We start from the raw sequence: 24,235 nt of genomic DNA, 5'->3' as shown, positions 1-24,235 counted from the left end.
AGAATCATAATAGGATATATACCTAAGATATGCCAGATGTCTTATGTGACTTACTGACTTTTCTGGCTAACCAAACCAAGGACTGGCTTGATTCTGCAGTGTGTTGAGAAGCATCCAAGTGCCATTTACTTCAGCAGAGACTGAGATGCCTCAGCATTTCTAAGATCAGATTCTTAGCTTAGTTAGCATCTTCTTTGCTGGTTGACAACTGATTTTAAGAAAACTAGCGAAATGTTGTAATTCCTGGGTTTTTTTTTTTAAATGTTACATATAATTATAGGTTATTGTCTTTGGGGGGGATGAGTAATAAAAGTATTCAAAATCCAGAAGCATTGAAGGATAGTTTTATATCCTGTAACTTTCTCTTTCTGTCTGTGAACCAAATGCTTCTCTGAAGATGCCATCCTGCAGGAGTCTCACCTTTCAGAGTTCAGAGGTTACCTTTTTGTGTGTGACAAGTCAGGAGAGTTCTCTTGCATCTTATTTTTTGTCTTTTTTTCCCCCTAAGGCAAGATTATCTTAAGTTGCACATCTTCCACACCCACATACCCCTGGGAACTTCATCTTCCTTGCAATCAAAAGGAGAGTCTTTATACTCAGTAAGGCTGGTGTTTAATGACCAGTAGCTGGCCTAACTTGCCCAGTACACTCCTTCCACTACCCTTAAAGGTAAAACAAAACAAAACAAAAACCCTGAAGAGCTAGGGAGTTCCTTCAATGTCACACTTAGGAGTGAAGAAGAATTAAAGAAAGGAGAAGAAAAAGTAAGGGAATTCCTTTCTGCCCATTGTGGTCCTGTTTAAGGCCCCCAGCTAGCCAATTTGATTGCCCATTGGCAACCTCTCTCAGTGAGGGCAAATCCTATTGACCAGCTGCCACTACAAAACAGCAGTATTTCCTCCACCATCCTGGCCACGTGGTACTATCTGGAAAACCAGCACCATTTATTGTCGAAAACTTTTAGTTTAATTCTAAATATCGTTTAATTCATTGGCTCTTTTGCGACTAAAATATGTGACATGAAAAGTAATTGCTTTGGTTAACAATAGATAATCATTTTTAATGTTTGTAATACTATTTCTGAGCTATATATTTTTTCAGAAACACCATATTTTTAAGAGATGTGTATTTTAATACTTTCAGTTAGCAATTGTATCATTCATAATTATGCAAGTTACGTTTACAGCAATATTCAAATCTCAGCATAATACTTTAAGGGAGACTTTCCTTAACGTCTGTTACTTATATTCTCTTAAAAAAACTTGTGAAAATAGATGCTGTGAAGTTCATGCTTCAGAATCACACAGTAAGTTTTCTTATTATGTTCAAATATTTTAGACTCCTTCATAATTTTGTAAGCTATTTTAACTTGTGATGTCCTTATGTTTTGCCAGAGTAAACACTTTCCTTTTTTGGGAGTGAATGATAATTACAGTCTCAGTGACCTTAGATGCCGAACAACTTTCTACACTGCTCTCACTCGCCTGCTCATGGTAGATCTAGGTAAGAGTTAAGCTAAAGTGTTTCTCAGGTCTCTTTGATATTTGTAATCTTATTAATTTTAGAAACAGAGCTTAAGTCTGCTTAATGAGAGGTTACTGACACTATTAAAAATAGGTTATGAGTTCAGTACATCTGTTCTAGATGGTGTTTAAAATAATTCATAATAGCTTTTGAGGTTTGTGGCCATTGAAATACAATAGTCTTTTTTTTATTTGCTAGATTTGGTTATAGTAATATGAGTTCTGAAAGCGAGACCAGTAGTTTATTGCACATAAGGCTTTTTGGATCCATTAGTGTAATTTGGCTACTTACAATGCAAGGGCCTGATCTTGTGACATTCTAAAAAGTTTCACCTTCGACTGACTTCAGTGACTACTCCAAAGGCACCGGTTTCAATGTTTACTCTAGCAGATGGTTGTACTACTTCATATAAATTCTCAGCCTGTAAGGAATCTCAGTTCTGAGAGTTTGAATCAGAGTATTGAGCAGACACTTAATGTATTTGTTTAATTTTACACACATGAGTAGTCCTGTTTGAAGTCAATAAGATTATTCATGTGCATAAATTTAAGCATGTACGTTAAGTGTGTGTAGGATCGGGACATTAGTGGTTCGCCTGGTTTGCACCAATATATTGACAATAAACTGATTTTATCCCATCCCTTAGCACCATATGATATTAATTTAGGACTCATCAGGCAGGTAAGACTCCTTTTCAATCTATTTGTGAGCAGGATTTTAGCCTTTAGTTTAGTAACAGTGATGGGTGGTTACATACTAGCACAGATGATAAATTTACTAAAAGAAGCATAGGATTAATGATCCGGAGGATGGCGTGGACTGCACCCTCAGCAAGTTTGCAGATGACACTAAACTGGGAGGAGTGGTAGATACGCTGGAGGTTAGGGATAGGATACAGAAGGACCTAGACAAATTAGAGGATTGGGCCAAAATAAATCTGATGAGGTTCAACAAGGACAAGTGCAGAGTCCTGCACTTAGGACGGAAGAATCCCATGCACTGCTACAGATTAGGGACCGAATGGCTAGGCAGCAGTTCTGCAGAAAAGGACCTGGGGTTACAGTGGACGAGAAGCCGGATATGAGTCAATAGTGTGCCCTTGTTTCCAAGAAGGCTAACGGCATTTTGGGCTGTATAAGTAGGGGCATTGCCAGCAGATCGAGGGACGTGATCATTCCCCTCTATTCGACATTGGTGAGGCCTCATCTGGAGGACTGTGTCCAATTTTGGGCCCCACACTACAAGAAGGATGTGGAAAAATTGGAAAGAGTCCAGCGGAGGGCAACAAAAATGATTAGGGGCCTGGAGCACATGACTTATGAGGAGAGGCTGAGGGAACTGGGATTGTTTAGTCTTCAGAAGAGAAGAATGAGAGGGGATTTGATAGCTGCTTTCAACTACCTGAAAGGGGGTTCCAAAGAGGATGGATCTAGACTGTTCTCAGTGGTAGCAGATGACAGAACAAGGAGTAATGGTCTCAAGTTGCAGTGGGGGAGGTTTAGGTTGGATATTAGGAAAAACTTTTTCACTAGGAGGGTAGTGAAGCACTGGAATGGGTTACCTAGGGAGGTGGTGGAATCTCTTTCCTTAGAGGTTTTTAAGGTCAGGCTTGATGAAGCCCTGGCTAGGATGATTTAGTTGGAGATTGGTCCTGCTTTGAGCAGCGGGTTGGACTAAATGACCTCCTGAGGTTCCTTCCAACCCTGATTCTATGATTGGTTTGCAAGAAACATAAGTTATGAGCCAAATGTTCAACCAGTGTAAATTGACATAGGTTCAGTGAAGTCAATGGAGGCACACCAGTTTTCATCAGCTAGCCCATTAGATACAATTATATATATTATTGTTTTTATATATATTATTATTCAAATTATAGTCATAATAATTCTTTCCCTTAAAGATTTCTGTGCAAAAATTACAGTTTGTGAGAATGAGTGTATTGCTAAATTAAAATTAGAGATTGGCAGAAAAGGGAATGTCAGCCTTCTGAGAGAAAGTTGGATTAGAAATAGAGTAGGGTTTGAGGTCTAGGTTTATCTGATAGTGCCATCATTTTATATGAGCAATTCTGCAAGGTTTGAGCTGCAACTGGTGGAACTCTCACAGGTGTGCCAAGATTTCCTGTATCTTCAGTAGTAGAAATCGCTTGCAGTCAGCTGTTCTCACAAATTTGCTGTCATTTTTGAATTTGATGAATTTAGTTAATTTTGGAATAGCAATTTGGTTCATGATGCGATGTCAATTGGAGATATGAGTCTACATTCAGTCTGGCTATAGTTCAAGGACTCTCTTGAGTTAGGTGAAGTATTACCCTCTAGTTTTTCTAGATGCCCCTAATTTATTCCTGGCTTTTCTGTGGGTGGTGGTTACCCTATTTGTACCCTAAAAATAATCTTTCCTTCCTGAGGACATTTGGGGCTGTCATTTACCCTCTTTTCTGCCATTTGTTGTTTTAATATTTGGATATGTTAAAAATAGGAATTAGGCAAGTAAATTGATTTTTCAGGCTCCCACAGAAAGATTTAGCCAGGCAGCATATTTGCAAAGGTGGCTTACCTCAAAAGCTATCTATACTTGCATTTCAACTGTTTTCAGGAGCAGTTCAGCTGCATCCATTGCTGACACCTGTTGTAAGCAGGGGGTAAATTTCCTAGTGGAAACCATGCAGACATGCAGCTTTAGTGATTTTCCCTATAGGAAGAGCAGAGAGTGAGCAGAACCAACCCATCTAGGTGATAAAAGTCACATCTTCAAAGAGGTGTTGTGTGAGCAAGATGCCATTCCGGTTGATAACTCTAGGCAAGTGAAACACAAGAGAAATGTGATTGCCCAGAAATTAATGGTTCATTGAGATTGGCTTGATTCCTCTACATTAGTGGCCAGAAGACCTGACAGGAATAGGTGTAGCTGGAGGAAGACCTAAACAAACTTATTGGACTAATATCCTATGGATTCCCATTTGGAGTATATTAGCTTGTCTGTTTCTGACCTTTCAGAGAAACACATCTAGAGAAGTGCACAGGGAAAACTCTGCTTTTCAGTTGAGAATACAGATGTGAAACATCAAACGCACATGAGCTATACTTTTCCTGTGTGTGTGACAAATACATACCTTTTAAATGACATCATTCTTAACCTTAAAGAACTGTAAGGTTTATAAACAAGCAGCAAGTCATCGGTTTTAGTCCAAAGAGAATTGGTCATCATACTAGTCATCCTTTTCAGGCTTTCTAAAATTAAATGAAGAAAGGATTTGTTAAGGAAGTTTTTCATATTATTGACTTTTAAAAATAATTTACATGGAGATTAAATTAAGATGAAGTCTCATGGTAAATTAGTGTTTTTTAAGAAATGGAATGTGCTTTTCTGGATTCAAATATAAAATTCGTTGTAAATTAGCCTTTTATAGAAAGTGTAGAATTAGTTGTATTTAAACCATTCCCTTTGGAGTGGTTAGAAAAACCAAATCAACCATGGGGGAGGGAGCAAGAATTAGCAGTACATTAATTGGCATTTACTTTAAAAGGCACTTGGTTTCTGTTCAGTAATTTGAACCTTGTTTGAATGTAATTACACTTTGAATGCTCTGTGTGCCCCAGGTTGTATTTCTAATGAAAATAGACTTTTTTGACATTTACAATTGCACCATTTTGTCAAATTGGTCCATGGCCCACGATTTTTAAAGTAAACTAAATATTCACTTGTGTAAGGTATAGAGTAAAGAAAATGGTTACTGAAACGCCAACAAAATGCTTTCGTAAGTAAAGGTTTCAGAAGATTTTAATCCAGTTTTTCTTTCAATTTTGGATTATCAAAGGCTTTACACGTAAATTATAAAAAGCTCCTCCTGGAGACATTGGGCCTGATTCTCCACTGCCTTGTACTCTTTGTAGTTATTTACACCAGTGCAAAATGAATCCCCACTCAGTGGATATAAAACACTACCAACTAATATAAACCACAGCCAGATCTACTCAGCGAGATGCCTGCTTGGGAAATGCTGCAGTCTGCCCTTAAAGCATGAAAGATGCACCAAAATGTGCCATTGAAGGATCTTTTTTCTTTCAAAGGGCATAATGAGGCCATAAATGAGTCTAAGTGCACACTAGTTAGTGGCTTGAATCATCGCAAAAGAGCAGTTTACAATGGTAATTTGTTCATGGAATGGTTTCTTTCTTTTCCAATTCTGTAAAAAAGCATCATGTAACTCTCATATTTTATATTACATGAATGTGGATCATACAATAATCATACTGATGATAGTGCATGGAGACTTGCTTTTGTGGTTGGATTTTTTTTTTTTTAACTGAAGTAAAATATTTGAGGAATTGAATGTTTTATAGCTAATTATTTCTGGGCCACCTAAAAGAGTCTTACTCCACTACACTTATTTTGAAAACAAAAATAATGATAAAGGTACTTTTTCACTTGGAAGAACCAGTTAGGTTGCAATAAAAAATTACTTAGGTCTCAACCTGTCACACAACCATTGGACAATATGGCACACGTCATAGTCACTTACCAAGGGCTTGGACAATAGCCCATTTCAGCTGATGGGATTTCCATTGACTTCAACGGGATTTGGATCGAGCCCCAAGAGCAAAAAAAGGGAGATATAGGATTACAGATTGCATACACAAACTAGCCAATCCTATGTATACACCAAATTCATCCACAAAATGTTGAAGGAAAAATAGGTTAAATGTCTTCTAAAGACATTTTGTAGAGGGAGGTCATATTAATTCCTCCATTAATTTGTCAGTTTTTGTCATAACTATTTTCCTCTCTTTGCTTTTTCCAAACATTTTACCTAATTATGGGCCAAATTCTATCCTCGGTTATGTGTTAATGGTTTCCATTGAATTTGGATGTGTGGGTATATCTGAGGGGAAAACGCCTCTAATGATACACATGAAAGGATCCAGTATCTAGCCAAGTTTTGGTGTCATTCTTATAAACCAAATCTAGGCCTTGATTCTGCAAAGACAAGCACAGAGCGGACCCCGGTTGAATTCAGAGAGGCTCCATGCACATAGGGTTCCAGCCACACAATTATCTTTTCAGGATCTGAGCCTTAATTTGTTTGTTCCCCCCCCCCCAAAATATGAAAAACTATCAGAAAAGTTAAAGTATCTGGGTGATACAATATCTCTGGAAATAGGAAATAGCTTTTAATAAATATGAAACATAATGGAAGGTTATAGAAATGGTTATAATTTGTGTAACAAAAATTAGTGGGTTCTTATTATAATTTAGCAGAACGTATAACCATGGCAGAACTTTGACAGTAAATATATTTACATAACATTAGTGGGTGATAATAAAAAAACAAAAAATGTTTTCATCCCTTTATAGCAAATTTAACTGTTTGAAACGTGTCTAATTACAAATGTTGTCTCAAAGCTCATGCATTTTTCCTGGTAGCAGATAGCACCGCATATTATTAAGGTCTCCCAACAATTGTTATTATAAGACCCTGTTTTCATTTGCTTGTTTGGCTGAAATTTTCTATGCCAGATGTCTGCCTTAGGCTGAATTTTGGGGGGAATTGGGGGTTGGTTTGGATTAGATTTTTTTTAGAAAACTTCAGCTAAAGTGGTTCAGCTGTTTCCAAGAATAGTGCTAAGGAAGAATACATTGTTTTGCCCATGTTAAAAATTCTGGTGACATTTTATTTGAAAGGTTCTGCTGCTTCAGTGTTTTGGAGCAGAACTTGAAATTTAACATGCTGTGACATTTTGCTGTCCCTGTGAAAATCCAGCTAAATGGCCTAATTATAAGCCTTTGAAAAATAACAGTTTACACGTGCTCAGTAGAGACTTCTTAGATTTTTAGAAGCTAAAATCGCTCAGCATTCCTTCCTCATTGAGCATGCTTCATTTCCCTCACAGCTCCTAAACATGACAGGACTGTACACGCGCCATCACCACAGAGTGACTGGGTTGCAGGGGCAAAGCCAGGCTTTCCCAGTAATAGCTACACCCAGCTTCTCCGGGTTGGACAGTGGAACTCAGAGCAGGGATCTTCTCTCTCGTGCTCTCAGTGACACACACACACAGGCACCTAGGCAGCATGGAGGAAAAAGCCATCTGATTCGAAAGCAGAGCGGAGAAAAGCCAGATTGGGGGGGAATGAAAACAGTAGATTGAGACAAGAATTTTGGTGAGACTGGGACTAGCTTTGGAGGAAGAGAAACTGTTACTGGAACCAGGAGCCAGTTGGTGCAGGGAATGTGAAGTTGGGACTGGTTGAGCGGAGAGGCTGGGACTTGGAACCAGGGAAAGGTAGGCTGGAACTGGGAGCGGGGATAGAGTGGGGCTGAGACTGGGAATGGGAACCAGTTGCCTGGGGGAGGTGGAAACACTGGGATTGGTTGAGGAACTAGGGAAATGGGGAAACGGGGACTGACTGGACAAGGAGATGAACTAGGAAGTGGGGATGGATACAGGGGAGGGGAGAGGAGACAGCTGTTGAGCAGAGTTACATGGGGAGAACTGGGACTGGCTGGGCAAGAAAATTGGGATTGGGTGTGGGAAAGTGAAGAAACTGGGATTGGGGAGCGGAGGTCAGGGCTTGGACAGGTAGCTCAGTGTGGGACACTAGGACTGACATGGCAAGAAGACTGGAACTAGATAGGCAAGAATGGAACTGGGTCAAGGGGCTAGATTCACAAGGGGGGAGCGTAATTGTTGCAGTGCTGAGCGGTGCAGTGCCTGACTTTTAGGTGCCTTGCCACCTGCTGGAATTCACAACTCTGAGTTAGGTGCCTAGGAGGAGGAGATGGTGATTGCTGAATAACCGCATGGCTGTGGTGCTGGTGGTCCTCCTTACGCCCAATAGCTTAGTAGTTAGAGCACTCTCACAGGATGTGGGAGACCCAGGTCCAGTCCAGTCCCCCCACTGCCTAGTGTGGAACAGTGACTTTAACCCAGATCTCTCACCTCCCAAGTGAGTGCCCTAATTCCTGGACTATAGGGCATTCTGGGGTGGGTCTCTCTCAGAATTTCCCTTTTAAGCTGTTCCACTTTGTATAAATACTTGCATATCCCCTGGATCAGGAACTAGAACATGGGTCTCCCAGGTGAGTGGACTAACAGCTGGGCTGTAGAATCATTTTCACTCTCTCATTGGTCAAATGAATATTTTAAGTATTTATAAGGGGGACCATCACCACACCACCTGCTATGCCAGCTGTGTTTTGTTTGGGGCCTGATCCAGTAGGTGTGCTCTTAATCACCCACTGAGCATGCCTGCTGGATCGGGTCCCACAGGTGTGATAGGTGGGGAAATACCTTGTTTGTGAATCCAGCTGGGGCTTAGGTGGTTAGGTAGGTGCCAAGTTGCTAGGCTGTGTTGGGACTTAGATAGCTGTTCGCATACCCAGAGACAAAAAATGAGGCACCTTGGGGACTTACCAGTGGAAATGTAGGCGCCTAGGGACTTTAGGCACCAGCAGGACACACACACACTTCGTTAAAAGAATATTATTAAGGTTGCAAAGTCAAACACACTTTTCTGCCAGAATTTAGGTTGTCTGTGCAACTTTAATTTCCCCTCTTCCCCCGTGTATATGCATTATGATACAGTCTTTAATTCCATGATCACATACTATTTTTATCTGCATGGGCCTTGCATCATTCACTGCATAGCATGGACCTGTTCTGGGGATGAATTAGGGCTGAGTAGTAAAGGATGAGCCCTGCCTCATTTGTTGTAGAAGTTGGAAGGTGTATAGTGAATGAGGCAGGGGATTGCAGGAAGTGAAAGCATGGTTAATACAGATTAATGCTGTCCTAGAAAACTGGATTTTATACCTACCTGAGCCACAGAGTTCCTAACTGATGGTAGGCAAGTAACTTAAATCATACTTCACAAGTGATCACTGATTGTGTATTTCTAATTTCTGGGTGCCCAACTTGAGGCCCTGGGGTCTGACTTGCATAAGAGCTGAGCACTCACAGCTGCAACTGAAGTCAGTGGTAGATGTAATTTGAATATATAAAGTGCTATGGTCCTAGGTTAAATTGAGCACCAAAATTAGTAGAAACACTTTTGACTGTAATCGGTGTGCCTCCCCTCCCCTCTCATGGGTATTTGTGAAGCTCTCAGATACTATAGTAAGGAGCAACAGAGAAAAGCCAACGAGGAAATTAATAAGCTTATCTTCAGAGCAGGGTTTGAACAGTGCAGTAAATAAGGCCTGAGGAATTAGGAGAAAACAAAATATTGAATATCTGTTCATTCAGTGAGCACTGTCCATTCTGTGCACTGAATGACGCGGGGGTTATGTGGAAAAAATAGTATGTGATCACGTAATTAAAGATTGTATCATATTGCATACCCACACGAGGCCAAATTAAGGTTGCACGGGCGACCTTAATTCTGGCTTTTTCTAACTTTTGAGACCTGGACTTTCCAACCTCAGAGAGAATAGAAATATAAAAAGGAGAAAGAAACAGAACATGTGGAGAGACACTGATCTCTGTTTTAAGTCATTTGTGACCTAAAGTTTCTGTCTGTATTTTATGTTCATTCAATCTGTGTGCCTCAGTAAAAACATTTAAAAACTAAGGGTCCACTTCTCCTGTCCTAGCCCAAAACTCCCTTTGACGTCTTTGGAGGTTTTACCTTCAAATGGACTGTGGAATTGGACCCTAATGAATGGCAGTATGAATGTGCTGTGATGCTCGTTTGGTTTTTTTAATTTATTTTATTTTTTTGTAGGTGAAGACGAGGACGAGTTTGAGAATTTCATGCTACCCCTTACAGTTTCATTTGAAACTGTAACTCAGATATTCAACAATAGTTTTAAACAAGAGGAGGCAAAGGTAGGTTTATTTCAGTAATAGGGAAAGAAATTATTTATCAGTAAAATAAGCTAATTGTGAAGTAAATATTTCACATTTTTCATCTTTGCCATGTATGTGTGTCTGTAATTTTCTATATAATGTTGAAATAAAATGGCTGTATATGACTTCCTACAAGTCAACCTCTTACACATACATTTAGATTTTGGGAATGCTTTGACAATAAAGTGATCTCTTTTCAGCCATATTTATAATCAAAGAGACAGATTTTCCTCTTGTGGTATTTGGCCTGGTTCTTATGTAATACTCCGTCTTTCTGTGTATGTGTTTTTATTTTCTTCATATGTATTAACATATTTATTTGTGGAGATTTGGAAAGATGTAATACACTTGATAAAACACTGCATCTTTAAAGTATTTTTTTCAAACAAGAATTTAATATATAAATCAAGACTTTATTAAATGGCTGGGCATATATGTATAAATAGGAACCGGTCTTGAAGTATTGCATCCTTAAACTGAACAAAGTGATTAGGATAACTGATAGCTAAATAAGGTTTTTATGTGCCTGTGGGAGCCATATTAGGATTGATTTGACAAGTCAGTTCAGCTGTGGCAACAGTCATAATATCTAACACAACATTATGTTTTATTAGTAAAATCCTTAAGTGTAGCAAGCTGTTTGTGTCAAAACAACAGTATATTTTAGGGGGGAAAGGACGTGCTAAATGGGAGTAGCAGCATCAGGAATGATAATACATTAGAGTAGTGTTGTGCTAAATAGATTCCCCTCCCCATAATGAACAAACAGTTAACAATGCACTCTAGAGTGCCCATTTCAGATACATTGCGTAATCTATGGGAAGCCCAAACAGATTTGCTATTTTAAAATATGATGGAAAGCTTAACAGTGTATCACCATCTTTTCTTCTCTCCCTTTCCTGAAAATATAAACTGTCATCAAACATGCTAGAAATGTTTGACAAATAATTTTTGTCCTGCTTAGTACACAACTCACATTTACAGAGCATGTATAGTTTATAACCACTTTGATTAAATTAACATCTTAGAAAATCTGAATACTTAGAAAAAATACTCATTGCTTCAGTGGGTACTGTGAAAAAGACCACATACCCCAGATTCTGTATTTGATGTTGCTTCTAGTATTTAATTTGTAAACTGCTTTTCACATGTTAAATAGAGAGAGTCCGGAAGTGTTTGCCTTTTATTTTGAAAATTATTGATTTTAACAATTAGTTCTAAGAGATCATTTTTAGAATCCCCCTCTTTGTAAGAAATTGCATTTATCTCATTTGAGGATTCTATTGTATTTAAAACAATTTTGCTGCAGTCCTGTCTGGTTTGTGAGAAACTGTTTTACTGAAGAAATTTTAATGGAGTTCCAGTGATATATCCCTAAACTAGCAAGTTCTTAACGACCCTGGAAAGTGACTGCTTGATTACACTTTAACGGTATTTGCAAATAAAATCACAAGTAATTAAAGGGAAATCTCCAGGCTTTTGAGCAAGTTTGATGCATGATAACTGCCTGATTCAGCTTCATCTAGAGTAATGCTGTGTAGACAAGAGCTACTGAGATCAATAGCAACATAATGATAGTGGCAGAATTAAGTGAGTAACCTGAGAACTGTGTCTTCAGAATGCATGCAGCTGCCACAAGCCAGGGCCACACAGTGCACTCCGTTCTTCCGTCCTAAATGTTCATCAAAAGACGCCCTGCAGGAAAATGGAGTTAGATGCTCTTTATTGCTGATCGTGTCTCTTGCCACATTTATCAGGGAAATTGGATTAGCAGTTGGCAGCTGCAGGTAGACAAGGTTCTGCAGTGATTAAATATGCAGCTTGGCTGCATTTGTTGTGACAGACCTTTAGTAAATTCTACTGTAAGCACCATCTGTCTAATTTATATAAAGGAAACTTGGTGCTTTAAGCTACTGATAAAGAACTAAATCTGTTGCTCTATCATAAACAAAACTTTTGCTCTAAATTCTTTTAAATATAATTTATTAGGTTACAGCTATTTTTCTATCATGATGAATAAATAATACATGCAAAAGTGCTTTCAGGTACTTCATTGTGCAAGAACTGGAAACAAAAACAGTTCAGTTCTCTTCTACAATAAAATGTTTAGTATTCCAATCCACAGGGAGGTGACACTGTTAAAATATCACCATGAAAATGGCCCAAGACTGCCAAATTCATTTAATTTGTGGCTTTTACTAGGATTTTCTAACTGGCTGTTTTTTTATATTTCTGAAGTACACAGCTGAAAAATGATCACAACAAGGGAGCTCTTCCTCACTGAAATACATTTGCGGTTAACAAACCTGTATATAAAACATACTTTTAAGTTTGTTTTCCAGTAAAATCTAATATAATTGAAGAGGACCTTAGTATTTACCGTGAGCTTTTTTCCATTTTGAAATGAAGGGGGGTGGGGGGGGGAAATCATAGTATTAAAACTACTGTCATTTTTTCCCCTCAAAAATATCTGGATTTGCCCTGACATTCCAGTTAAGTAATATATTGACTGGCTAGACTGAACCTCAGTGGTGCTTTTATGTTAGTTATGACATCCTCAGTTTTGATAGGAATGAATGAAAACTGTATCGGAGGAAGAAGGGCAGTTAAATAGCAACATGCTATCTTTAGCTGGTTCGTAAAAACTCCATACTGTTAAATTATTTAAAATCCTTGATTTTCAGCTAGCACACATTAAAAGTTTTCACACTAAGTGCCAAATGTTGCAAACAGCACTTTAACAGAATGATTTTGCTTTGATCCCTGTAGCAGTTCCTGAATAATTTATCACAGGTTATTGCCTTAATTCTGGAGAGGGATAGAGCAATAAAGGCAGATGAAAACACTCCAGTTGAAACACCTTGGGGCCTGCTCATTCCTCTGACACGGCTCTTTTGTTGGAACTATTTAGAGGTTATTAAGACGTGTCTCCAGAATTAAGAGTATGCTGTAAGGATGAAGACAGCCATCTTAATTCTAAAGACAAAGCACAATGACCCTTCACCTTTTTTTTCTTTGTTGTTATTATATAGTAGAATTATGAGGGTAATATTATAGCTGCACCCAGTAGTGCCACTGTAGTTAAGGGTCTGTCAGACTTTCTATTACAAACCCCATTTTGGGGGTGGGTGGCGTGAGTGGTATCTCGTCTGTTTCAAATTGCATTAGTCAGAAACTTGGCACACACTGTCAAGCCACAATTCCTATTTGGGCTTCCCCCCCGCCCCCCTACAAATATTTAAATGTTCAGTTCTTTTCCATTTGGAAATTCAGAAAATAATGTTTGTTTAGGATTTTAAACCATAATGTCAGAATTTAAAAAAATAAAAAATAAATAAATAAAAAAGGACCTTTAAATTACTCTAAAGTAGACCTACCATTTTTTGGTTTGTGGATGGAAGAATACTTTGAAAGAGGCTAGTTATTTCATTAGTATGAAAATCAGTTTATAAGCCAGCATTCTGACTACCTAAAATTCCCCTGCCATTTCTCTTGGATACAGTATTCTTCGCTTCTGAGTCTAAGCTATTGTCTGGTGTTGCTGTGTGCTGCTAAACAGCTGTCACCTTGCACCCAGATATGACTGCATTTCAGCTGTGAATGAAGTGATCCCTTTATATGCTGCTTATATTATTCTGTTACATTTACAAAGCATGTTAGGAACCCTCAAGATAAGGCCCACAAGGTGCTGTCTAAGTGTATAGTGTTGTTTACTATTTTTCTTAACAATTTTTACACCCACTAGTGTCATTTGCAAATTCGTAATGGGCTAATAAACCAGAATATATTGGGAGTTTAATCCCTATTCTGCCACACCTGTGTAAAACTCAACCGCAGTGAGCACAAGATCTTAGGTGAAAGGGCAGGAGCGCCGCCAGCTTTTCTGCCGCTCTAGGTGGCGGAAGGTCCCGCCCGGAAATACCGCCCCCCCCCCCCCCCGAGGCGGCAGAAGGTCCCACCACCGAAATACCGCCGCGGTTGCCGCCCCCCAAATTGTAGTGCCCTAGGTGACCGCCTAGGTCGCCTAATGGGTTGCGCTGGCCCTGTGAAAGGGCCCGGATTTTACCTGGATACACTATGTGGTTAGGGTGTCATTGTATGAGCAGTTTTGGCATCAGTGTACATATTCAGTATTACTACTATACAGAGTCTAGTTCCAGTGAATAACACTTCACCATTGAGTTTAGTGGGACTTTATGTACTAAGAATGTGTAATATTTTAAAGATGAGAAGTATATATTAAGAATAGTATAGATAACAGTGGATGGTGTTTATATAATAATAATAGTAGAAAGTAAAGATTCTAAAGCCAAAGAAATTCAGTGGCTTTTCTCAAATCACTCAGTTGTTCATTAGTACTCAATGGCATGTGAAATGACCTGCTGTTTCAAGGCCCTCTGGTAGAAGGGTACTGTGTCATCACTTTCTAAGTGTGGCATGCGCCCATTTAGTCTATAAGTCTTGCTACCCAGACGTTTCTTAAATGTTTTATCAGAAAGAATGTTTTTCAAAGAACAGTTGCTTTTCTAAATCAATGAATATGTACTTCAGGGTTGGTGGGTTGGTTAGTTGTGTGTGTATGTGTAGTCCCTGTTTCACAGGCCTCTGACCATGGGTTCATTCCTATCTTTGCCTGACTTCAAACAATGGCAAGTTCAAATGAGGTGCTAAATATCTTAGGAGTCTTTCTAGAGGCCCCTAGTTTTCCTTTGGCCTGGTCTACACTACGGGATTAATTCGGATTTAGCAGCGTTAATTCGAATTAACCCTTCACCCGTCCACACAACAGAGCCATTTAGTTCGAATTAAAGGGCGCTTTAAATCGATTTCTGTACTCCACCTCGACGAGCGGAGTAGCGCCAAAATCGATTTTGTTAATTCGACTTAGGGTTAGTGTGGCCGCCACCACCGAATTAATGTGGTTAAAATTAATGGGGTAGTGTGGCCGCACACCACCGAATTAATGTGGTTAAAAACCGAATTAATGTGCTTAGTGTGGCCGCGCACAATCGAATTTATACAACCTGTTTCCCAAATTCGAATTATCTAAATTCGGATTAATCCCGTAGTGTAGACATACCCTTTGACATTCTTTCCTGATAGTCAGCCTTGCTTGTGGACCTTTTCTTTCTGTGGCTACAGTGTTTAAAAGAGCCAAGATCACTCTTGAATCCTCCACCTTCACCCTGCTTTGCTGGATGTGGATGTATCCTTTTTTGATGTTGCACCTTAGTATTGTTTAATAGGGGATGTGCAGCGTTGTTGTGACGTTTTTTTACATAGGCCACACGTCTGCTAAACACTTAGCATGGAAGAATAAGTATATTAAATGCCAAAATGTAGGTGAATGTCATGTTAATATTATCATTTTAGATCCCAGTTCTGCATGATGCTGAGCATTTCCTGTGAGGTAACCTCAACTCAAGTTAATGAGAATTGAGGGCTCTGAGCATCTTGCATGTTCAGGTCATTTGCACACTCAAAAACCAGGAAATCGGAATGATAAGGTTCTCATAGTAACCTTTATTTACCCGTGTTTCACATAGGACCCAATTTACCCTCAGAAAAACCTCTGCCACTCCCATTGAAGTCAATTGGACTAGTGCGTGCATACCTGAAAGTAGAATTCAGGCCTTGTGTAAGGTAACATTTAGTAGCATAACAAGTAATTTGCAGCACTCCATTCATTATGTGGGTGGGTTAAAGTTAATATGAGATCCTTATCTTTTGCATTTCTGGACTTACGAATATTTAACATTGTTACCAAATGCTACTTTATTGAAAGTTTTATATTTAGTTTCTCTTGATATTTTCACAAAAATGAAAAAAGATTAACACGTTAATTCCCCCTACTGGTTTCTCTGTGTGCTTCCACAATTGTTTAGTGAAACCCTGCAGTTATATGGTACTTCATAATGGAGCAGAAATACAAACCACACCTACAACACTAAACTAACATTCATACTACATATTTCTGTTGGTCAGCAAGCCAGTATGGAATTTTAACTGGAGTGGAAATTTCATGTAGCGTATGTTTAAAACTAATTTTTCATTCACTTATAATTTATTAATTCTTAAAATTTACACTACTTGCCTGAAAACCAGTCCTTTATGAGGATTACTACCTGGGAACTTTCAGATGTTTTTTTATTTATGTCTGTACCCCAAAAACAGTTTTAAAATATTTTTACCGGGGGGAAAAAGTATATTTTTTTCTGTCACGGAATTTACTAAAAATGGGTGAATGGGTTTTGCTCAAAATTTAAAAAAAAAATATTTTTTGACTGAGACCTAACTTGGAAAATGATATCTGAAAATAATTTTTCAGAAGGATATACGCATATGAAAATGGAGTATAATAGAAGTCTCAATGTAACCTTAACAGTAGTTTTTTCGAGTATCAATTAGTCTTATTGATAAGATAATATAAAATAATGCCAGCTCAAGTTAACTTTTTATTGTTAGTGTTATTATTTTAATATATTCATGCAAGAAGCACTTTTAAACTTTAATATGCAGCATTCATATATTATATTTTAGTTTGCCTTAGTCAAAGGTACAGTAAATTGAGTAACCTAAAATGTTCCCTAAGCATTTTGTTAGCATTACCACCATAAAACTTGGGCAGATTTTTTTTTTTTTTTTTTTTTATATAAAGAACCTACGGTTTTCTATAAAGAAGGATTTGAGCGAGACATTTAAACTAATGAATCAAAATCAGATATGTGGTCATTATTGGCTGATTATTACTCCATCTGCTCTGTGCTAACGTGAAAATCAATTACTGTGTCTCTTTCCCACTGACAGCGTATGTTGATCGGGCTGGCAAGAGATCTTCGAGGGATTGCCTTTGCACTGAACACAAAGACCAGCTACACCATGCTGTTTGACTGGATGTATCCTTATTACACTATGACAATACCAGCTCTGTGCACAGAGGGATACCAGGCCCCTTGCATTAGTTTAATAGTGTGGCACAGTGGGGAAGAGGAAACAAAGCTAAATGAACTAATGTGTAATCAGCTAAAATTACAGCACAATGGCAACCATGCAGTTAACTGGGAGGGCAGCATTTGGAGAGAAACCACAGAGAGGTCACTTTTTTGTTGCATCACACTAATACCCCAGAAAATATACCTAAATGGTTCCCCTCCCCACCCCAAGCCTGTGATGTTTCCATAAACATACGTTGGCTCGAACGCAAAATATAATGTACCTACATTTGGTTAAAAATGACAGCAAAGACTGCTAAAAAAAAATGTTGCTTCCCAAGTATTAGTCCAGGGGGACCTCTGTATCTAGTATGATCTGGTCTTTCATTTAGCCAATAAGTATCCACTTACGTCAGTTTTATTAATATCATGACACACACACTTTTCTTGATGAGAAGACAACAGCTATATTACAAAAATAAATGGTAATCTAGAGTTACAGTTTTTCTCAATATGCAAAGATCAGGACTACTGTGTTTGTTTTAATATACTGGTATACTTTTTTACTGCTGTGCTAAAGTATCTAATAATACCCACTGGTATTTTGTTAGTACAACAGGGAGGTCTTTGATGTTTTTTAATAAGTGTATCAGTCATAAATTTTGTCATTTCAGTCATAGAATCATATTAATAAACTCACTATCCAAATATATAGTGAGATGAGTATAACAGTTTGTATGATTTAGACCTACTATGCATGATTGCTGTATATTTGTTTATTATACGGGTAAAATAACATACAAATACAATATTGTGCTTTATTAAAAACAGGGGGCTTTGAATAAAAACAGGGGGATAATTTTAGACAAATGCTGAAAGTTTACTGTACACTGATAATCTGTTTTGAGAACACAGAACAGTATATCTTTCCAGAATTGTGACCAGGAATGTAGTTGAATATGGGCAAAAAGGTAGGAAGGCCGAGCCTGTGTTATGATCTGATCCAACTTCCGCTGAAATCAATGGACAGACTCCCGTGGGAGTGGGATCAAGCTATTCTCAAGAACTTTGCATGCTTTCAAGTAAGACAGTGTGTGGAATCAAGGCCTAAGACAATAAGAGGCCTCATCCTAACTCTATTTGAAATCAATGGAAAACTCCATTTAATTTCAATAGTAAAAGATGGAGCCATAAACTACTAAAATCAGGATGTAAGTATAAATTTTATGACACTGTCACACTTACATTATTAAACCTGAAAGAAATTTAAAATTCTAAAGTTTACTTTTTATGCTTTGTTCAGCATGGGCAGGAAAGAGAGATTACTATCAATTTAATTTTCAATAAGTTTCATTTTCTGTTTCCTCTGCATTAAGCCAATGTTGATAGATTCTAAGCCCAGAGGGGACCATTGTGATCATCTAGTCTGACTTCCTGTTTAACATGGGCCTTAGAACTGTCCCGAAGTAATTCCTAGAGCAGATCTTTTTAGAAAAACATCCAGTCTTGATTTTAAAAATTGTCCGTGATGGAGAATCCACCTCTCCCCTTGATAAATTGTTGCAATGGTTAATTACACTCTCAAAAAATGTATGCTTTATTTTCAGTCTGAATTTGTCTAGCTTCAACTTCCAGCCATTGGATCATGTTATACCTTTCTTTGCTAGATCGAAGAACCCATTATTAAATATTTGTTCCCAGTGTAAATACTTACAGACTGTAATCAAGCCACCCCTTTACTGTCTCTTTGTAAAGCTAAATAGATTGAAGTTTTTGAATCTAGCACTGTAAGGCATGTTTTCTAATCCTTTAATCATTCTCATGGTTCCTCTCTGAACTCTCTCCAATTTATCAACATCCTTCTCGAATAGTGGGGACCAGAACTGGACGAGGTATTCCAATCAGTGTCAAAAAAAGAGGTAAAATAACCTACTGTAACTTCTTTTCTCCTATTCGAAGTGTGGCAATGTTTGCATTGCAAATAGTATAGGAAAATGTGTAAATTCAAACAGAGCCAGATTGAGGTCTCCTACAAGGAAACCCCTCGGGTTAGGAGAGGAATTCCAGCCAGAGTTTTCCTCAGGTCATTCTATTGGTGGTGATCACAAAGTTTTTACCCCTTTGCAGAAAGACCAGGGTCATCCACTGCTCAGAAACCCACAGATCTCCTCACTACCCTAATGATCCCTACTCCCCTGTCTGGCTGCTCCTGTGGAACCATACTGCCGGGGGCTCTCCAGCCTCTGGCTATCCCAGGACCCACCCTTTTTACGAAGAGGTGGGCTGTGCAAGAAAGGAAATGGAGCCTCAGGCTGTATTAGGCAATTCTCATTTGTCAGTCCTATGTTCTCTCCCTGTGCAATACTGCAAAGCTCCCTCTGTGGGACCAGGAATGGTGGAGGGGATTGCAATATAGGGGTGGCTGATCTCCACTGCTTTTGCAAAAGATAGATCCATGCCTGGAGGGTCAACATACCATAGAAATCACCATGCTGAGTCAGAACAGTGGTCCATCTAGCCCAGTATCCTGTCTTCCAACAGGAACAAGGCAATTACAAGTGATCCATTCCCTGTCATCCAGACCCAGTTTCTAGCAGTCATAGGTTTAGGGACATCCGGAGCATGGGATTGCGTCCCTGACTGTCTTGGCTAATAGCCATGGATGGACCTATCCTCCATTAACCTAATTATTTTTTGGAACCCATTCGGTCCACTCCATACCTGAATCCAGGATGGTTTCCATTGTTTTTCATTTCCTGAACACCTGTTCTTAATATTAAATTTCTTTTTTTTTTTTTTAACAAACCCTAGATGTTTTATTTGGACTGCCAGACAGCATTCCTTTAATTGACCTTAACAATAAAAAGATTAATATATACACAGTAAGAAGAATTAATTTCTCCAAGGCTTTTCTGAGTCCCCTCGTTTTCTATATTCAGTTGATTCTTTTTCCTCACCAGGACCGGCTCTGGCTTTTTTGCCGCCCCAAGCAAAAAAAAATCGGGGCGGCCAGAACGACAAAGCAAAAAACAAAAAAAAACCTGGGGCGCAGCCGGAGCCAGGGTGCAGGGGGACTCCCTGCGCTGCAGCCATGCCCCGGCTAGCGGGGGAAAGGGGGAGGGAGCGGGGGGAGAGAAAGAAGGGGGGCGGCCAGGGCTTCAGCGGGGAGGGAAGGACGTGGGCTGAGCTGCCGGGCTTGCTACAGACCTGGCACTGGCTGGGGCAGACGGAGCGTACAGTCCGCTCCCTGAAGGGCGCTCCCCTCCTCCGCGCCGCTGCCCCCTACAGATCCGGATCAGCGAACCAAACAAAACAAAAAAGCGGCCGTGCTGCCTTAGGATTGGGCGGAATGCCGCCCCGTAGAATCTGCGGCTCGGCTGGTGCCTGGAGCCGGCCCTGTTCCTCACATATCTGTACACACGGATACAGAAAATATTCCCCTATCACCTTTGGCTGTAAACAAACAAACAAATTCATGCTTCTGTTCAGTGCATTTAGCTTCTGCTGGAGTCCAGCTCCATCCTCATATTGATATCAGTAATATGGCAGAGTAAGCTGCCATCATGTCAACTCGTATTTACTGGGTCTAAAGGGTGTAAGTTACAATGGTATGTGGTGGGGAGGAGAGAAAGAGGTTTCTTTTAATTTGAATAGGGATTTTTATACTTAATTAACATTGTAGTATATAAATTAATAACCTTTAAGTGTTGAATTGTTTGTGTTGACATGCTACAATTGTAACTGCCCAAGTCTAATAATAACAGTTGTTTTCAAACAAACATCCCCCTGGTTTGAAAACCTTAAAGTGAGACTAACTATAAACAAAAATGAAACTGAGATGATATTCATTACCTAAACTCAGAGAAATGCAGCAAATAGGCAGTATAAATAGACAAGAGAAAATTTTTAGTTTTAATAATCTAAGTTGTTAGTAAGGTAAATAAAGGAGGTTGTTTGGAAGCATTAATTTTAAATCAGTGGTATAAGAGTTCAGTGGTTAATATAATACTTTATCTCAAGTGTGGCTGGAAATATTTTGATTCTAATTTCTTCCCATTGATTTCAAGAGAGTTACACACATAGTGAACCTTTGAGGATCAAACCTTTAATTTTTTAAGTTGTTCCAGTTTTAGGTCACAGTTTTCCTTGTATCTTATTTCTGATTTGAATAAGTATCTGGAATTTTACTTTTGTCCAGTAGATGGCAAAAATGAGCAGAAATGAATTATTTTAAGTCTTTTAGTTTTGTTTTTGATCTGGAAACTGTTGTGTCCTATATTTTACCATAGATTATGCTGATATTAGGGTCATGGTTTGAAGGTGAATTGTCAGTATGCTGAAAGCTGTGTTAGATTGCCAAATAGGGTTGTTTTGTAGCAGGCTTGCTTATACTAATTGAGTTTCTGTAGCAAATCAGGCTCCTTGGAAAAAGGCCAAAGGCTTTTCATAATTGTATTGACAGGAAAATGAATATGATAAATGGTGTTCATTCAGTTGAGACAAGATTTATTGTTTTCCTCTGGGCAAGGGATGAAGAGCAAATATTTATAATAATAGTAAAATTTGTTTAAAAGTTATATTATTCAATCTCTCAAAAAGCTTTATTAAAATATTTCCAAATATTTTTAAGTATTTTCCTATGGTAACGTTTGGGAACTTCCCAGAGAATTCCATTAATGAAAGATGAATAAGTAGATGATACAAAAATAAATAAATAAATATCCTGGATATGAAAGTCATTTATTCTTCCTGAAATATTGATATGTCAAGTTGTCAATGATGATTCCAGTATTACAGCTTCTGAAAGTTTATATGCCTTTTATATGCAGAAATGTGGTTTGTGTAATTTGTAGGGCAGGCCTAAACATGCAGGTGAAACCTTCTGTAAAAGCATGTCCTGTTTAAAGTAAAATCAGAATCCATTTTTATTAATGGAGATTATCCCACTGATAAAATATTTTGTTTTGCTATTTACTTCAAGATGATGATTGTAAAATGTGAGTGTACTACCTGTATCACTCTACAGCAGGGGTCGGCAACATTCGGCACGCGGCTCGCCAGGGTAAGCACGCTAGCGGGCCGGGCCAGTTTATTTACCTGCTGACGCGGCAGGTTCGGCCGATCGCGGCCCCCACTGGCCGCGGTTCGCCGTCCCGGGCCAATGGGGGCGGTGGGAAGCCGCGGCCAGCACATCCCTCGGCCCGCGCCGCTTCCCGCCGCCCCCATTGGCCCGGGACGGCGAACCGCGGCGAGTGGGGGCCGCGATCGGCCGAACCTGCCGCGTCAGCAGGTAAATAAACTGGTCCGGCCTGCTAGGGTGCTTACCCTGGCAAGCCGCGTGCCGAACGTTGCCGACCCCTGCTTTACAGTGACAGCGAGCTGAAGTTTAAGGTCCCCGATCTGTCCATGGGGAGCTGGTGCAGGATCAGGGTTGTACCCAGATATTTTGTTACTTTCGATCAATGTTTCTTAAAATTAGTTGGGTACCCTCTTGGTAAATTTTTCAGCTGTTTCTTTCAACTGACATCAATTATTTAATGAGCTTTAATGCCTGTGAAATAAGCAAGTTTGTAGTAAGAAAATGTCTTGCTGGACTTAAATTACCTTATTACGCTGACTCAGGGTTTTAGTCAGCAAAGCTAAAGTAACACTAGTATATAAAAAAGATGGTGATCTGTGTTTGGAGTTTCCTCTTCTTTATGTGAACTTACAAGTAGGTGTGGAACATTTTGTTTTAAATAACCAATATACTTCTGTTTTTAAATCACTGTTCTAATAAATATCTAAAGATTCATCTCCTGTATCCTTAAAAAAATAATTCCATATGCACGGGCATGAGACATTTTATAAGACTGTATCCAGAGGATTAGTCAAGAAAAAATATTCACATTTTTACATAAGCAATAGTTTCCCGTTTAAAACCATTATAGATTTTAAAGTATTAAATTGTCATATTTTTTTCCAATTAGTTTATAAGTTAAGTGCTGATTTAGAAGAGCTAGACAATCAGTTCTAGATATTTCAGTCCTGTATCCACAGGGGAAGAGGCAGTATAGGTTTTCCTTTAAGCAACCAGCCTTTCCTCTGCATCCAGTCTTTAGCCTGTCATAGAGAGCCCCTTAGTGTCCCTTGCATTGATAGATTCTATGATGATGGTCACTTGTGTACATTAGCGTACTAAAGCTAATTTTATTTTAAATTGCGTTGTTACTATTTATTTGTCTGACCATAGCACTTAGGAGCTCTAGTCTTGGACCAAGTTCCCATTGAGCTAGGTGCTGTACAAACCCAGACCAAAAACACCGTCCCTGCCCCAAAGATCCTTTGCTGTTTGCATTTCACTCACCTTGGACAATGAAAATCAGTTAGTCAGTTTTGCTTCGTGAATTAGCAGGATTCCACAATGTTTGAGCATGTAAACACTGCAGATGGGTGTTTAAAAACAAGTCAAAACTGTTTTCACTGGAATTTTTAAAAATAATAAATCATGGAAATATTTTTCTTGACCCAAAGTTTTGTAAAATCTGGTTTCTGCCAGTGAATGTAGATGTGACACTTGAACTTTTGAGTTCTGACATCCCCGTTTATATAATGGAGTTGCCAGCTCAGAATGCCCAGTTGTGTCTGTCTCCAGCATGCTGGCTGATACAGTTTTAGAAGTATTCAAAGATTTCACAAGTGCTCAGCTACAGCTTTGAATGCACTAACAAAAGTGGCTTTTGTTCACAACGGGTTTTAGCAGTAAGTGCAGTTGAACTGGTGCTGAATATGGTTTAAAGTCAAAAGCAAACTGTTCAGCAGCATTTCAGAAACTCTGGTTAAAAGCTGCTCCCCCCCTCTGGTGCTCCAGAGACAGCTTGGGCACATAGCACTGTCTCACCACCCCATTTTCAGTTGCTAAATTATATTAAAAGACCAGTAGAAACACAT

The 24,235-nt window shown here is 38.9% G+C and overlaps 1 protein-coding gene across 1 annotated transcript in view; it reads left to right on the top strand.

Moving 5' to 3' along the window:
- RANBP17 (RAN binding protein 17) overlaps positions 1 to 24,235 on the top strand; it is a 258,082-nt gene that overhangs the window by 165,097 nt on the left and 68,750 nt on the right. Inside the window, exons 17-20 of the mRNA XM_026660855.2 lie at positions 1,243 to 1,306; positions 1,395 to 1,503; positions 10,249 to 10,352; positions 17,181 to 17,269. Of these exons, the coding sequence (XP_026516640.1) occupies positions 1,243 to 1,306; positions 1,395 to 1,503; positions 10,249 to 10,352; positions 17,181 to 17,269 (366 nt within the window). The remainder of the gene's footprint in view (positions 1 to 1,242; positions 1,307 to 1,394; positions 1,504 to 10,248; positions 10,353 to 17,180; positions 17,270 to 24,235) is intronic.

The sequence above is a fragment of the Terrapene carolina genome, unplaced genomic scaffold (assembly GCF_002925995.2).
Source record: "Terrapene carolina triunguis isolate 2854851 unplaced genomic scaffold, T_m_triunguis-2.0 Scaffold838, whole genome shotgun sequence".
NCBI lineage: Eukaryota > Metazoa > Chordata > Testudines > Emydidae > Terrapene > Terrapene triunguis.
The sequence above is the reverse complement of the archived record's forward strand: the minus strand, read 5'-3'. Positions and strand labels throughout refer to the sequence as shown.